Source organism: Lagopus muta, chromosome 1 (genome assembly GCF_023343835.1).
Source record: "Lagopus muta isolate bLagMut1 chromosome 1, bLagMut1 primary, whole genome shotgun sequence".
In the NCBI taxonomy this organism is placed as follows: Eukaryota; Metazoa; Chordata; class Aves; order Galliformes; family Phasianidae; genus Lagopus; species Lagopus muta.
This window is the reverse complement of record NC_064433.1, coordinates 22288683-22304617: the sequence shown is the minus strand read 5'-3', so window position 1 is coordinate 22304617 and position 15935 is coordinate 22288683. Positions and strand designations below refer to the sequence as shown.

General features: G+C 37.0%; 1 protein-coding gene across 10 annotated transcripts in view; it reads right to left on the bottom strand.

The window, feature by feature from the left end:
• Nucleotides 1-15935, bottom strand: part of CADPS2 (calcium dependent secretion activator 2) — a 303802-nt gene that overhangs the window by 84490 nt on the left and 203377 nt on the right. For all 10 annotated transcript variants that reach the window (XM_048934391.1, XM_048934396.1, XM_048934392.1 and 7 more), the window contains exons 14-15: nucleotides 5177-5278; nucleotides 1153-1216 (exon numbers count right to left, since the gene is read on the bottom strand). In XM_048934391.1, coding sequence (XP_048790348.1) covers nucleotides 1153-1216; nucleotides 5177-5278 — 166 coding nt within the window. The remainder of the gene's footprint in view (nucleotides 1-1152; nucleotides 1217-5176; nucleotides 5279-15935) is intronic.

Sequence of the window (15935 nt, the reverse complement as noted above, 5' to 3'; positions counted from 1 at the left end):
TGTAAGGATATAGTGGGATATATACTGGAAAAGAAACAGGTTCAGCTGAGTGGAAGCTGTTAGGAAGAGCTTGCTACAAAGCAGATTTCTTCTATTACTTGCACACACAGATGACATATCTTTGTAAATACTTTTTTTTTTTTTTTAATGAATAACTTCTCATTTATCAATAAAAGAAAAGAAAATGATCTGATCTTTTTTCAGAATTTTCAATGACAGATAAGAAAAGGTTTTTAACACATTCAGCATTTATTTTTTCTCAGTCAAGACTGACAAAGGTGGTGCTTGACCAACAGAGAGTACCAATAACATTTATGGCATCAGGAACAGTGAAAGGAAAGGGCTGTTTCATAAAACATGAAGAAATCCATAGCACTACACTCACCAAGATTAGAAGTGAAATAAAACATATAGAAGGTTTCTGAGCATGGCAGAGATATAAGACAGAATCTCCATCCACAGAGCTTTTTGCATTGCAAAATGGCTGACTTCCTGGGACTAAACCTCTCAGATTTTGGCAGGACTATCCGAATGGGATCTAAGCTTTTCTTCCATTCTTACGTTCCTCAGACTCCTGCTGATACAAGTCCGCTGAAACCCCTATTGGAATTTTACATTTTCTTTCCTTACAGAAGACAGATGATTTTACCATTGCAAGGCTTTTGTCCTTCCAGGCAGTAGAAGAGGATTTGCTATGTGGAACTTTACGTTTATGGCTCATGACAGTTTCAGCACACATAGCATTTTCTTCTCAAACTGACTCAGTTTACACAATCATAGATGATTATTTTGATTATATAGATGGTTTTTAATGTTTATATCACTATCAACAACAACAGTGGCAGGGAAAGAGGGGCAGTAGACTTGACTTGTATTACTTTAGGTGTAATGCTGGATAATCATTAAATCATAAAGAAGCTTAATTACAATGGCTTGAAGTCCAAGAAATGTGTCCTACAGAGAGCAGCTGTTTGCTTCTGTGGAAAATGCTGAGAAATAAAAAACAAACCTCCCAGTTTCAACTATATTCAACTATAACCAGTAGTAGAATACCAAAGAAGAAACAAGTCTGCTTTCAGTTGGCCTGAAGGCAAAAGAAAAAAAAGCAAGCTTAGTACTCAGGCAGAACTAAAAATATATTGTCCAACTTACCCTTTCAAGTAATGAAAGCGTGGCTTTTAAAGCTCCTTCAGGACGTCCAAAAGGGAAACAGTATCTTAAAGATTAAAAAAAAAAGGAACAGAAAATGATAGGCATTTACTTTGAGATGTAACTCTGTACACTGCCTGCATTAATAAATTTAATAGCAAACTCCCATAGGCAAAGCACTAATGAAAACAGATCTCTTCAGTAGTCTACCATGGAAAATATATACATTATAGAAGTATCAGCCTACCAGCAGCACAGGCTCAAATACAGAAAAACAAAAACAAAAACAAAAGGCAAAAAGCATTATTTGCACTTTCTCAACTATGAAAAATATTTAATGGTCTCTAATGAGCTTGTCATCTTCCTAGGAAAAAAAAAAAAAAAGATGCCTGATATTTAAGTTTTATGTGTATATAAGAAGAAAGATGCCTGCAGATAATCCATAATATTTCCTATTATGTCATAAATAGCTCAGGGAAGCATCTTCTGTTACTGTAATTTTTTTCAGCTATTCTGTCTCTACATTCAACACTATGTAAAGTAGAAATGCAATCCCATCCATAGCTTTGTTTTTAATTTTAATTTTAGTATGCTGAATGATCCAACAGATCAGCTCAATGAGACTACAGAGTTCAGGCAATAGTAACGTCTCCTAATCTGTCTATAAAATCTATAATATCCCCAATTGGAAAAGAGGATTTTTTTTCCCTTTGCTTAGATTATTTTTTTCTTATTACTCAATCGTGGCCTCATGTTCTAATGTTTTCCAACACAAAAATATTTTCGAACGATAAAAGGATTTAGACTAGTGAATTTTTGATATGCATTTTGGTCAGCCAAAATAAAGGCTGGTAAATGAGGTCAAAAAAGGATTTTCAGTTGGAGAGAATTTCAGTATTTGCTTTGCCTCATTTTATTCCTTTCTTACTGGAGTGCTAACAACTCTTGGAAACCTGCTAACAAATTAGGAAAGCAGATTTAAAGTCTTAGGCTTTAAGTCATCCTTAGAGGTTCTGAGTCCTCCTTTATCTTTAGTGTATTTCCACAATCCTTGAATTGTATCTCCCATGGTTTATTCCTGTTTACCCAGAACAGTAGTTTAGGAATAAATGCCACTCATTCCTTGTTTATACTTAATATTCCAAATCAATGTAAGTTCTGCAATGTAAATAACTAAGAAGTTTCCAAAATCCACCCAATTTTAAGTTGAAGATGCAGATGACCCACTCAGGGTGGGGATTACTCAGTGTGTATGTGTGCAACACTGGCAGCCAGCTTTTGAGAGCAATTACTGCAAGGAGCTTCTGATAGGGAAGAGTCGTTTTCTCGAGATAAGAGGCTTAGAGAAAGGGATGTGGTCACAGCTGACATCTAAAGAGACACTTAGCAGTATTCCTCCAACACTACAACCTCTTACTGGGTACACAGGTAATGGTCCCCTGGAGATATTTGTATACGTTACTCAGCGGAGAATTGAGAAAGAGCAGCACTCATGTTCTACATTAGCACCAACAACATACAGAAGTGCAAAAGGAATACTTGGAAGACTAAATTCACACAGCCAGCCAAGAGGTTAGGTACGTAGGTTGCTCTGAAAATAATGCCTCTGACTTACTTCCATGGAAACTGCAACTGATACAAACACTATAGCACTATTTCACAGAGCAAAGTCTCAGCTACAGAGCAGTATTCTTCAACATAGTCACCACATTACCCATGTGTTTTTGCCACTGATAAACAAGAGCTTGTGTGCCATGCTTGTAAAATTTGACACCAGAAGAGGTAACCCACTGTTGCTGTTGCCAATGCTGAAAAGCACCATCTACCATCTTACTCTGTTCACATCCATTGTTCAGTCTCTAAATATTCAGCAAGCATCAATGAATGCCAATGGGTGCCATTTTTTCCACATGGAGGAATTCAGTGACACATCTTTGCTTCATTCACATTTCCCTGTCTGGCACCATTTTGTCAGACTACCCCTCTGCTGCCATCTATCACACAGCAACAACATGTATTGGAATATTGGCAGGAAGGTTCAGCCTCTACTGCTGTACCACCAAAATCTTCCTCTGACTTCATGCGCCAACACAGTAAAATAGGAGGCATTACTTTCAGAGAAGCCTTTATACAAGACAGCCTTAGCAGATTTCTCTGAAATACCAGCCCTTCCACATTTGATGCTGGAGAGGCAGGAAGGAATCTGCTGTCTCAGAATGTAGAAAAGGAGAAAGGAGAAGTTCAAGTACCTCAAGAACTGGAAAATATTTAAGTGAGAACTACCTGCCTGGGACAGGCAGGCTCCCTCTTGGTCATCATGGAGCCAGGATGATAGCAGTGAAAATTACAAAGGTCACAAAAGATAATAAAACTGGAAGCTGAAGGTTTTTAACACTGTTTGAATTCCTTCTAGAAGCAGCAAGAATGAGGCAGAGATATCATAATCACAGGTATAGCCCAAGCTCATCAACATCCTCTACCATGTAGGTAACTAGGCATGATGATCTTCACCTTTATTTGTTCCAATTCAATTATTCAAATGTTATTGTACATTTTGTAATTAGTCTAATGCACATGGCTTCCAGAAGGCTAACACCCATTCTTAGGATGCCCAGCCTTCTTGTTCTCTTCTGTACATATTCAGAAGCCTGCTTCAGTATATTTTTGGCCCCAACTACTCTCACAGACCTCATCCAGGTGCAAGATAAAAAATACTTACACTCACTGGAAATGGCAATGATTGTGTTTTTATGAAAAATTTGATAGAATATATTCATAAGTATTCCAGTTAGGCTAGAAGTCTTCAACAAACTCCTATACCCTTTTGTTTTTATTGTTAGCAATCACGAGAATGTAGCACAAACAAGTTTTTCTTCTCCCTGCAGATGATGTTCTTTTTTGATATTTCCTTCCTGCCTTTCCATAAACTCGGTAGGTAGCACTCTGTCTTACACTGTTCTGTATTGCTTCTTTGGCATGAGTTATTTAATCCCACGGAAGATGGGGTGTATGAATCATGACAGAGAAAAAGATGGGAACGTTGCCTTTTCTTCTAAAGGGAATACTCTTCAAGGAGAATCCTAGCTCTCTTTAGGTTAATACAGAGGTGAAATCTCAAATGAAGACTGCTGTGTTGTCCCAGCTCAAAAAATTCCCAAACAACCTTGTTATCTGCATGACAGATACCAGCGAATACTAGACACTTACCTCATCACACCAGAGAAGCTTCCAATAAACTTATAGCAAACCTTGCCAAAGAAAAGAAAGCTGTTTCACACAGCACTATGTAAACTGTGTCATAAAATTGTCTCAAGGTGATACAGACAAAAAATGTACATAAATACATTCTACAAAAGGATTGGATCGGCAGAATGGTGGCAGATGCTGGCTAATGATGAAAAACTAATGGATTTGTTGGTCTAGGTGCCAATTTTATGCCAAAGTTTGCAAATTATCAATTGCTAGAAGGATACAAAAGGAAATGTCATACTAAGTTTGCCCTCTTTCTTATACTCCTTTCTTTCTCCTACTGGTATAGTTGTCCTTACATTGCCAAACTCTTTATTGAAGATGATAGACCTTAGGTGATTACAGAAAACAGATCATATAACACAGAAAATGACATTAAACATCCAGGAAAAAAAAAGTTTAGCTGCCACATACCAAAGGTATTATCTGCTCATACACCTTTTCTGATCAGCACTGATCCACACAGAGGTATGACCTAGTCATTTTCACTCAGGCAATTTTCTTAGATAGATTTATAGACAGCTTAAAGTTCAAAAGGACCAATAAAATCAGGCCTACATTCTTTCAGGGTCTTTTCTACCATACAGGAACTCACAGGACTTTCAGATGAATTCTAAATCAATCACTTGTGCAAATCAATTATTTTGTATTTAACAGAATCAAAACTTCTTTGCAGGTAGTCTGTTTTAATTTCACTCTGTTCAAGATCAGTACTGAACATAGTGATGAGAACATTCTGCCAGATAAAACTTAGTACTAGTGAATAAATTACACTTACCTGAAATGGCTTATTTGGTTTTCCAGAAGGGAAGAAAGTCTGTCCTTAATTTCTTCAAACCTTTCTTTCTCTTCAACAGATACTGTTCCAATTCCGTCTGGCCTGTAATGTTACACATTGAAGAATTGTTGACATCACTTCATGCTGATTCTGCCTTGAACAGAGCTTTTTATTTTCAAAACATTCAGTTAAAATTTGTGCTATCCTGCTTTCCCCTTTCCCACTGCCTTGATGTATAAACTTGTGAAGATAGGTAAAGGACAGATTACAGCTAGACAAAGAACTTAGCTTTTCAAACCGAACTTTTAAATGCAATTCCTCGGTTGCTGCTAAGAGTCAATATAAACACAGTGCAGCGTGTATTTCCCCTAAATCACTCCCAAATACATAGCATCCTTTCTCAAGAAAATTGCTACTGTTAGCAGAATAGGGGGAGCTCATCTATTCTTGTGTCAATTTTAACTCCTTGAATCTTCCAGAAATTTTTTCAAAGGCACAATATGGCTGAAAGTGTTTAGGTAGGAGACAAATCACAGTGAGAAAAGCCAGAGAAGGCTCACAGTTACCACAGTTATAGTGAGCATAGATTTTTGGTCTCTCACCCCACATTCATAAGCAGCAGTACGTAACTACGATTTCCACACAAATATGGCATAAAGGATGCAATAAAAAAAAAATTATTAAAAAAAAAAAAGCCACTGGCATTTTTTAACATCAAATTCAAGTTCCAATAATTAATAAGCCTTGTACATTAAACACATGCTTAGAGTCTTACCCTAATAATATTAGCATCTTCGTGATAAAATAACAACACAGTCAAAAATAATTGAAATACACATTTCCTAAAAACTACTTCCAATTTAAAATCACAACTTTCCCAGATCACGCTGTTGACTACTTTAAAAGGTAGCATCTGAAAACCTCCAGTTACGCACTTAACATCCAGATCCAGGATAACAAAGCATCACTGCTTCCCACCTGAGTTTACTACTGTGACATGAAGTCCGGATCAACCCTGTACTTCTTCCAGAACATCCAAAACTATCTTGTTGTTTTCAGGACTAAGAGAACTGCAGTAAAAAGACACACTAAACTGTTTTTTTTGCTAAACTGTTACTTTAACTTTCTCCACTATTCTTAAATCTGGAAAGGATAATTTGCTGCTTTGTTGTGACATAAACAATTCTTTCACCCCTTAAATCACTTACATTCGTGATCTGTCAAGTCAAAGTGAAAATAATCCCTGAACTCTTTAAATTATTGTGAAGACAACAATAAAAATCAGATATGGTGAAGATACAGTAACCAGGCACATCAATATACTATTGGATAAATTTGATGCGAAGGAGCAAATAATTTATCTTCTTTTTTTTGATGGATGCCAGGATACTTTACCTCAGCCTTCTGACAGATGGAATGGGCTCAAATTTAAGTAAATTTCACTGTCTGATGTCATTGTCAGGAGAGATCGTGCTCTGGAGTGATAAACAAAGTAGTTCTGTCATATTAAACCTCGCTGAAGCATGTCATGTATATGACAGAAAAGACCTAGGGGTCCATATAACAATAAGTGAAAAAGGTGAGCCAGTAGCATGTCATATCTGTCAACCTGCACTAGGGCTAGGATCCCTGCATACACGGGACTTGTCACTTCACTGAGGATGTAGTCAGAAACAACCATGCAGACAATGCCAAAAATTTTCAGAACTGTTAAACGTATTTTCAGTGAATGTTTGGATAGAACCAGATGTTCCAGAAGAAAAATAAAAGAGTGCATAAAAAGCTGTTAGAAAAATGGCACTGCACTGAAAAATGATCTTTTCAAAATATGGTGTTACAATACATCACAAACTCTGAATCATTATGATTATTATTTGTTTTTCCTGTTAGCTCTATTGCAACAAGCAGAGCATAAAAATGCATTTTCACAATACAATTCTCAGACATATACGCTACTGGTGATCATTTTTTGCTACTCTCAGAAATGTCTATCTACTGCTATCAAAAAAGAATCCACAGAAAAAAGAATCTGACATTATTTTAGAAAAATTAGATGAACAACATTTTCAAAGTTCCCACTCATTTTGGCTTCTACACCTTTTCCTTTAATTGCTTTAAAGATAAGATAAAATGATGAAGTAGCATTTTTTGAGATGGTTATTTTTATTTATATATTTCCGTGCTTGCCAGGAAAATCTGAATCATGCACACATTCGGTTATCCAGAAATATGCCATTACAATCTTGCAACTAAAACCATCAATGAAATTGTATTTTCTACTATCCCAAAGGTAAGATGGACATTTGGAAATGAATTTCTTAATTCAAAACCAGTATGCAACCTTTCTATTGCAGACTGGGACCCCACTTTCAAGAATGTTGCCAAGAAAAGTGAAGAACTGTCTTGAGAAGAGTAATCCTAAGTCTTTGCACAACACCAGTTTAACATTATGTTCCCAAGAAAGTGAAAGAAGAACAAATTATCCTTTCTTCTGCATTTTTCTCCTTATAGTCCTCAGCTGCTTTTGGAAATAGAAAGCCAGGAGAAAACCTAAACAATGAATACTCAAAAACCAAGTTGTATTCTCTTTCTCACTTACATCAATTTTCCATTTTCTAAGCACTTTGTCAGCTGGATTTGAATTGACCTGTCTTGTTTGCTTATATCACATTCTAACACTGACACAGATGTAATGTTGTCTCTGGTTTCATCTCAAGTGGTTGAATTCACCTAGACTTTAATACCAAATATACATGAAATAAAAATCCTCATGAGCTAGAGCTAGTAAATCCAAGAGGAAAATAGTTGTTTGACCATAAGGCAATTTTAAATAATGGTATAAAAATACTAATTGAACAGAATTTTAAAATAAATTTTTACTAAGTCACCCAAGGTAAGTGTCCTCATGGTAGTTATTCTAGGGAAGCTGATTGATTACACTGTGGATTCAAGGTTTTCCCTGAAACAGACTGGTTTTATTTACTTGTCATAAACCTTTAAAGCCTGGAAAACCTGTTGATATATTGTGAGATCTGGAAGTCTTAGAACTTGTAATAATTTGCAGAGGTCACCTGACACATTGTAGGATTAAGAATCTTCTGAACAGCTGTGCACGTGAGGAAAAAACAGCATACCAGTTCCAATGGGAATCCAATATGATGGACACTGGGCTGGATGTTGATTCTTTCCAGCCCTCAACTTTGCAAACAGCTTCTCCTAGTGGCCTGTAATGTGAAACTGTTAACACATGCTGGCCTGTTTTGTTATGACAGGCTTGTGAAGTAGAAACAGAATGTCACTGACCTCTTTTTTTTTCCACTGGTTCTTTTTGCATATTTTACAAAGGTTTAAACTTTTTAAAATTAGTTTTTCTCATTAAAAGCATAGACCACCTCTTTGGCCTTTCATTGAAAAAAAAATATTACAAAGACTAAGAGAAGAGAAATGTGCAGATTGATACTCTGATGTGTTACACACACATACAAAAGTAAGGCTGATCAAAATAATACATCTGAGAAAGATTAGAAATTATGATGAAGAACAAAATACAAGAAAAATACATCAGCTAAGGTCTTACTTCACGACATGTATACAATAAACTGCATTTCAAGGATTTAGTAAAACCCAAACCAAAACCTACAAGTCAAGTTGGCTTTTAGAAACAAATTGTATCAGAAGACTTCAACGTTTTTTAAGAGAACTTATTTTAAACTCAACAGGAAGCAAGAAAAAAAGGAACAGTGTTAATTTTCAAATTAGCAATAGATTAGATTGTTCAGAATTTTGATTAAGAGACTGTATTATCCCTTAAATTTTTCTTTAAAACACAATTGTGTTCACACATTTGCAGAATTCATGGTTTACGTTAGATAAACCTAAGAAAAACTGATTTACATTATCAGCTTAGAAGCAAGCAGAGTAGTAGGAGTCTTTTTATAAAAAGCAGATTATCATGTTGCTTTAACCAGCTTTTATATAGCTTTAACCAGCAGGTAGTTGAAGACCGAGCATTTTGTTGTTTATAATAAGTATTCTTCAAACATTGCCAAAAAAAAAAGAAGAAGACACAATACAGCTTTCTGCTGCATGCATTTCTCAAGCTGATTCCACATCTGCTTACAGGTGGTATCTTCTATTTCATAAGTGAATTGAGAAAGATCAATTGTGAAGGCCAATAAAACAGATTAAGAAGAAAAACTAGGTTAAATTTCATGATCTTTTATGTGGCTATATTTCAGGTGGGGTATGTTATTCCACTTCTACGCTAAAAGCAAAGCAACTACTAATACGATTTTATCCCAGGCAAAACAACTATTATTATTTTGAATAATAATTTTGTAATAATGTTTAGAGAAAGTGAGAATATGTCATAACATTAGCTGTTCCTTCATTGCCTAGGATGGCACCTATCATCTTAAATGTGCAGAATTTTGTTAAGATATTTCTGAAATCTGTGTGCACTGTGATTTATTTTCTACTGGTGATTTCTATGAGATTTTTTTCAGAAGTAGATTTATCTTGAGACATTGAAAAATCTACCCCTGTTATCATTTTAGTGAGGACTGGTCTTGTGATCAGCATAGTATAATTATCAGCATTTTTCTATGAAGGACAGTATCCTTCCTTATATCAAAGCTGAGGTTAATATGGATTCACTTTGTGCCTGAAAAATTTGATTTGCATTTAGGAGATCTCTAACGACAATATTTTTATGGCTATTTGCAGCAGTAATAGTAATATGCAGAAAGTTGTCATTAACTGAACAATTTTTTCCTCTCCAGCTCTTGGAGCGCATGGTATCAGATTTAAGACTAAAGAGAAAACCCAACTGCCAACAAAAGCTGTAAAGAAGACCTTGCATCTGCTGTCATTACAACACAAAAGCTCCTGGGGTTGAGTGAATAAAAAGCAGATTGAGAAAAGGAAGCTTCTTCAACACCTTATAGCTGAAGTAATGTTCCACAAAATCCTGCTAGCAATGGCTTTATGAGAAAACTATTCAAGAAAAAGTCTAAGCGCACTATTAAAATATTTTTGACATACAAAACTATACATACAAAAATATAACACTTCTGGGAAGAGATCAAGTGGACCTTCATGTCAGATGGTGACCACGTAAAGTAGCAAAACTACTGACTCAAGTTCTATAATTTTAGATTGTCTTCTTATGAAAGATAAACGAAGGAGAAAACCCTAAGATAAAGCCAACCTTACTTTAATTCTAGTGCTAACATAGTTGAAGAGAAGGTAATATCTATTCAGAAGCTTAAAAAAAAAAAAAAAGGAAAAAAAAAATGATTAGAAGAGATAGAGCAATGTAATGATATTCTTTTCTTTAGTCTTACAAAGTTCCTTGACCTATGTTTGAAAGAGATGATTCTCCGAACATTCTTTTATCACTTGACACAATGTGTAAAATTGCAATAAATGGTTTTTATCGCAAGATACTGAAAAGTGAAAATGTACGAACACATAGCACTCTTCAAAGTTTCTTTAGTTCCTTTTCCCTTATGTGTTTCCTTTATGTGTGTGGAAGTCAGACAGTCTCTGGTACTGAAAAAGGGAAACACCACTTTTATTTTTAAAAACAGTAGAAAGCCACAGAGAACTACAATCTCATATCTATGCCTGGGAAGACCATGTAACAGATCCTCTTGGAAACTACGTTAATGAATGCCAATCAATTGATGATATCTACTTAGGTTACCATCAGGCCTTTCACATGGTACCACATGGCACCTTTATCTCTAAATTGGAGAGAGATGGATTTGAAAGGTGGACTATTCAGTGAACAAGGAATTGTATGAATGATTGCAGCCAGTCGTTTTAGTCAATGGGTGGAGGCCATTAGTAGTAGTGTCCTTCAGGGATCTGTTTTGGGACCCATGATCTTTGCCAGTGACAGAGACAGCGTGATTGATTGCACCCTCAGCCAGTTTGCCGATGACGCTAGGCTGTGTGGTGAAGTTGATATGACAGAAGGAAGGGATGACTTTCAAAGAGACCTGAACAATCTTGACAAGTGGGCACACATGAACTGAACAAGTTTCAACAAGGCCAAGTGCAAAGTGCTGGGTGGCAATCACAGATATATGTATAGACTCAGAGAAGAACTTGACAGCAGCCCTGTGAAAAAGAACTTGTGGGGTCGTGGTGGATGAAAAGCTCTATTTGAGCAACCAGCTTGCACCAGAAGAGGAATGGCCAGCAGGGAGAGGGAGGTGATTGCTCCCCTCTGAGAAGTTCTGCTTTCGTGAGGACCCTTCTGGAGCACTGAGTTCAGGTGTGGGGCCCCCAGCACAAGAAAGATGTGGAGCTGTGGAAGCAGGTTCAGAAGATGACCACGAAGATGATCAAAGGGCTGGAGCACCTCTCCAATGATGAAAGGTTAAGGGAGTTGGGCTTGTTTGGTCTGGAGAAGGTTCTGGGGAGATCTTATTGCAGCCTTTCAATACTTAAGAACTTATAAAAAAGATGGAGTGAGACAATTTACATGGGCAAATAGTGATAGGATAAAGAGGAACGGGGAGATTTAGATTAGATACTGGGAGGAAATTCTTTACACACAGAGTGGAAAGGAACTGGAGCCCTGGAGAAGCTGTGGATTCCCCATTCCTGGAAGCATTCAAGGCCCCACTGGATGGGGCCCTGGGAACCTCATCTAGTGGGTGCCAACCATGACCAGGGCAGTGGGGCTGGTACTAGGTAATCTTTAAAGCCCCTTCCAACCTAAGCTATTCTATGAATCTACATATTCGTTTACACTACTTTAAAATATTTCTTCCAGGCATAACAGGAGCAAGAAGTTTGTCAGAGAGTCTACAGTATCAAACAATGGCAAGGATCTAGAAGGAGCTCTCAGAGCAAGGCTATTGCAGAGATACTAAAGGAATTCTTTCCAGCGATGCTTTCTCATAGCAAAAGATCTTTTTTTTCACCATAGGATCTGTCTAAACTAAGAGTTTATGGAACAAATCAGAAAAATGAACAGTAGGAAGTTGCCTGGACCAGAAATGAATCTATGGTTGAGTGGAGTTACTCACCAGACTGCCTTCTTCCAGAAGAGTGGGAGGTGAAGAATGACAGCTTAATTTAAAAATAAAACAAATTTCCAGAGGAGATATGGGAACTGCAGACCACTAAGCCTCATATACATCCCAGAAAATTATTTAAAGATAAAATTAAAAAAATTGGGTAAGTATGATTTACTATGAAGTAGTCTGATATGGCCTTGAAGCCACAAGGAAGACAAATTTTATCTTCTGATACTGAAGCTCTATAAAGGAATAAAAAATGAGTCAATGAACATGATCAATGAAGTGTATCTGAACTTCCAAAAATATTTTGTCAAAATTCGCAAACAAAAGCTTTTAAGGTAACTGAGCAGACACTGAGTAAGAATGAAAATCTTTACTTTTACAGTGAAAAAGAGAGTAGGAGCGAACAGTGAATACCTGCAGTGGAGGGATGTTATCAGTGGAGTTCTGCAAGGATCTGTGCTGAAACCTGTTATTTTACAGTATTTATAAATGATCTGGCAAGTAGCTAAGAACTAAGGTGACAGTAATAACAAGGATAGTTATCTGGCATATCTGGCATGGAATTCCAGAAGTACTTTATGAAATCATTCATTGCAGAGGACTTGGTGGTATGATGGATAACATCATGAAACCATTTCTGGTGACAGCCAAAAAACAAACCAACATTGAGAATTATGAGAAAAGCATAGGAAATCAGTAGAAAATAGCCATCCACTGTAATCAGTGCATAGTTCTCTCATAATTCTTGAACCTCAAGCAGCAAAGAGACAACAGAGAAGTATTTTTTGTCGCTCTTGACCTATTGCAGTTACCACAGAGATTGAAATGAGATCTGTAAGAGTCAAGAACAAAACAAGAGTTCTTCATGCAAAAGGAAGCTGAGCTGAGGAACTTGCTGCCAAAGGTGCTGAGGATGCAAAGGGGTTACACAAGTTCAGGGGTGCAATGGACAAGTACCTGAACAGAAACTCTCACCAGGCTACTGAACGGGTGTATTCTGAGCAGTAAACAGCTGGAGACTGAAAAAGCACTGAAAGGAAATATTGTATATGCTTGCTCTTCCCTTCCTGCAACCAGGTTAATATTTTAGGCTGGTGACTGACTGGCTTAGAGGAAACCCGACTCAGTACGACTGTTCTATTCAAACACGTGTGCTGAATATTTCAAAATCAAGACAGAGAGAAAGCATTTATCTTCAGTTATAGACAGATTTTTAGAGCATTGCTTTCACCTTCACTTCTCATATGTGGACTTCCAATAAACCAGCCTGCTTCCTGAATAGAAAAAGGTATAATGAGGGAATATGCTTGAATTTTGATTTTTTCAATTCAGTCTGTAACTCAGCAGGTGGAAAGAAGTCACTTTACACTTCATGCGTTACCCAACAGCATCCATTTCAGACAAGAGGGACTGAATAGAAGTCACAGCATGAAAAGTAGACAAAAGTGAAGGTGATGGGGAAGAAAACAATAGCTCCTGCCTGGACTGTTTAGACTGAAATGCCAGTCTTTGGGAATACCCTATAGTTCCTTGTTCTGCCCATTTCACTTTCACCAGAGATACACAAGTTCACTGTATGCATTGCTGAAGAGGGAAAAGTTCATCTGTAAACTAATGACTTTGATGGGGACCATTACAATGGAATATTTCAGAAGAAAAATGTTGCAAAGAAGAACCAAAGGAGATGCTATTGTAAAGTTACAAAGCATTTATATAGAGGCACTAGAGGAAAAGGAATCTGTTGATTCAGAAACAAGGACATATTTTTATTTAAACACTCAGCAAGGCCACTCTTTTAGAAAATGATTTTTCTGTTTGGATATTTGAGAATGTCTTAAGAATGTCAATACACAGAAGCAGAAATGCCATTTCTTAGTAAGCAGTCTGTTAGCTTGGTCATAATGTTCTTCCTAGCAAGAAAGAGAAGGCACAAAGGAGGCTTGAATTTCTCAGTCTGTGTCTCAGCAGTTTGTGATCAACCCTGTGCTAACAATTCTGTTTGTAAATCAGCAACAATGGCAAAGAGACACATTAACTACCAGCATGCTTGCTAACTTTGTCAGAACTTGTGAAGTGCGTCTTTGTTACAGGTAGGAAAAAAAACAGTCCCCACTATTTCGTGGTCTGAGAGTTGAGGCCAGGTCTGCTGCACACAGCAGAGCTCGACCAGAGCTTAGCTCAGGGCTCCACTGTGTTTGGTGTAGCCCCTGAAGCTCCACAATGACCTCCTTTAATGTACTTATTCCAGATGTTTTGAAATAAAAGCATGGCTATTGTGTCACAGTCTACAGCATCAAAGACTTTATATTTCAAGCCCAAAGGTGTGGCAAAAGAGCATGGGGAATACCTACAGGTCCCCAGTCTGCCAGAAGAACTTTGGAGAAATATGAAGGGAGAAAGAACCCAAGCTGATTCAGCCTTGTTGGCAGCACCTACCAGGAGCTGTATTTAGCACACAGCTGGGATCCTGGAGAGTGCCTATGACAAATGGACATCCGGGGTACATCCTATGAGACTGCTTCCTCATCATTTTAATTTAAGAAATTGAATGCAGCCATTGGTGAGCTCTGCTACGTCCTTGTATAGCCCCAGGATACTTTGCAGGTCTGCTGTGACTTGTGCCTGAGTTTCTCAGACTCCTGAGATTACCAGAAATCAGAAAGGTGAGTGACACCCCTGTCTGATTATTTGACCAATGTCAATAGAGTGACCCTTACTATAAAATTCATGTCTGAAAGAAATTGGTAATTTGAACTGCAGATACAACTTCATGTCTATATGCTCCTCCGTCATGATCATCTTCATGATCACCTTTGATGATCTTTCTCAGGCTTATGGAAGGTCTAAGATCCCTCTATGAAGCAAATGGGAAGAATAAATTGAATACATCATGTCCAGAGTACAAAGCTCTTTGTTATGTTGTCCTTCTAATTCTCAGCCTGACTTAGAAAACTAAGATGTATAACGCCATGGATCAGCCTAGAACTTTGGCCTGTCATGCATTGTCTGTGAAATTCTTTTTCCCTTTTACTATTTCTTAGTGCTGCAGCAGATGAATGAGTGGATGTATTATGTGTATATATGTGTCTGTCATCCTCAGTGTGTCTGCTTCTGTCCTTGACTTACTTTTCTTCTTTCTTCATGTTTCTTTTCTCCTCCTTTTTACAATATCTCAGTTCTAGTTAGACCCTCTCTGTTCAACGCTTCTTTTATTCCTAAAACACTCATAATGCTATTCAGAGAATATCTGTACAGAAGGAATAGACAGAATACAAACAGAGTGCTTACCACTGTGTAAATGATGTGCTCCCTGAGATATTTTCATGCACTGCACGCACTGCTGTCCTTCACTTAAATTATGAAATAAAAAGAAATATATCTACCTTCCTTTTGAATTCTTGAAATAAGTTTGAGCAATTATCACAGTATATTTGTCTTGTTAGGCTGGAATCAGTAATAAAAGGGCTAGAAACAACAAAGACAGACTGAATAGGAAATGCAAATATATCAGGTTCTTCAGGAACTGACAATAGAAGCAGGCTTTTATGGAGAATATATTACCAAATAAAAGCCAGAAATCCTCCTAACTTACCAGTATGAATGTCAAGATTCTTGAGAATATTTTACACATATTAGAACGTATTTTAATTTTGGATATTATAATCAGTGATTATATAACATTAAGCTATCTGCCAAATCACTCAGACCACAAACACTCA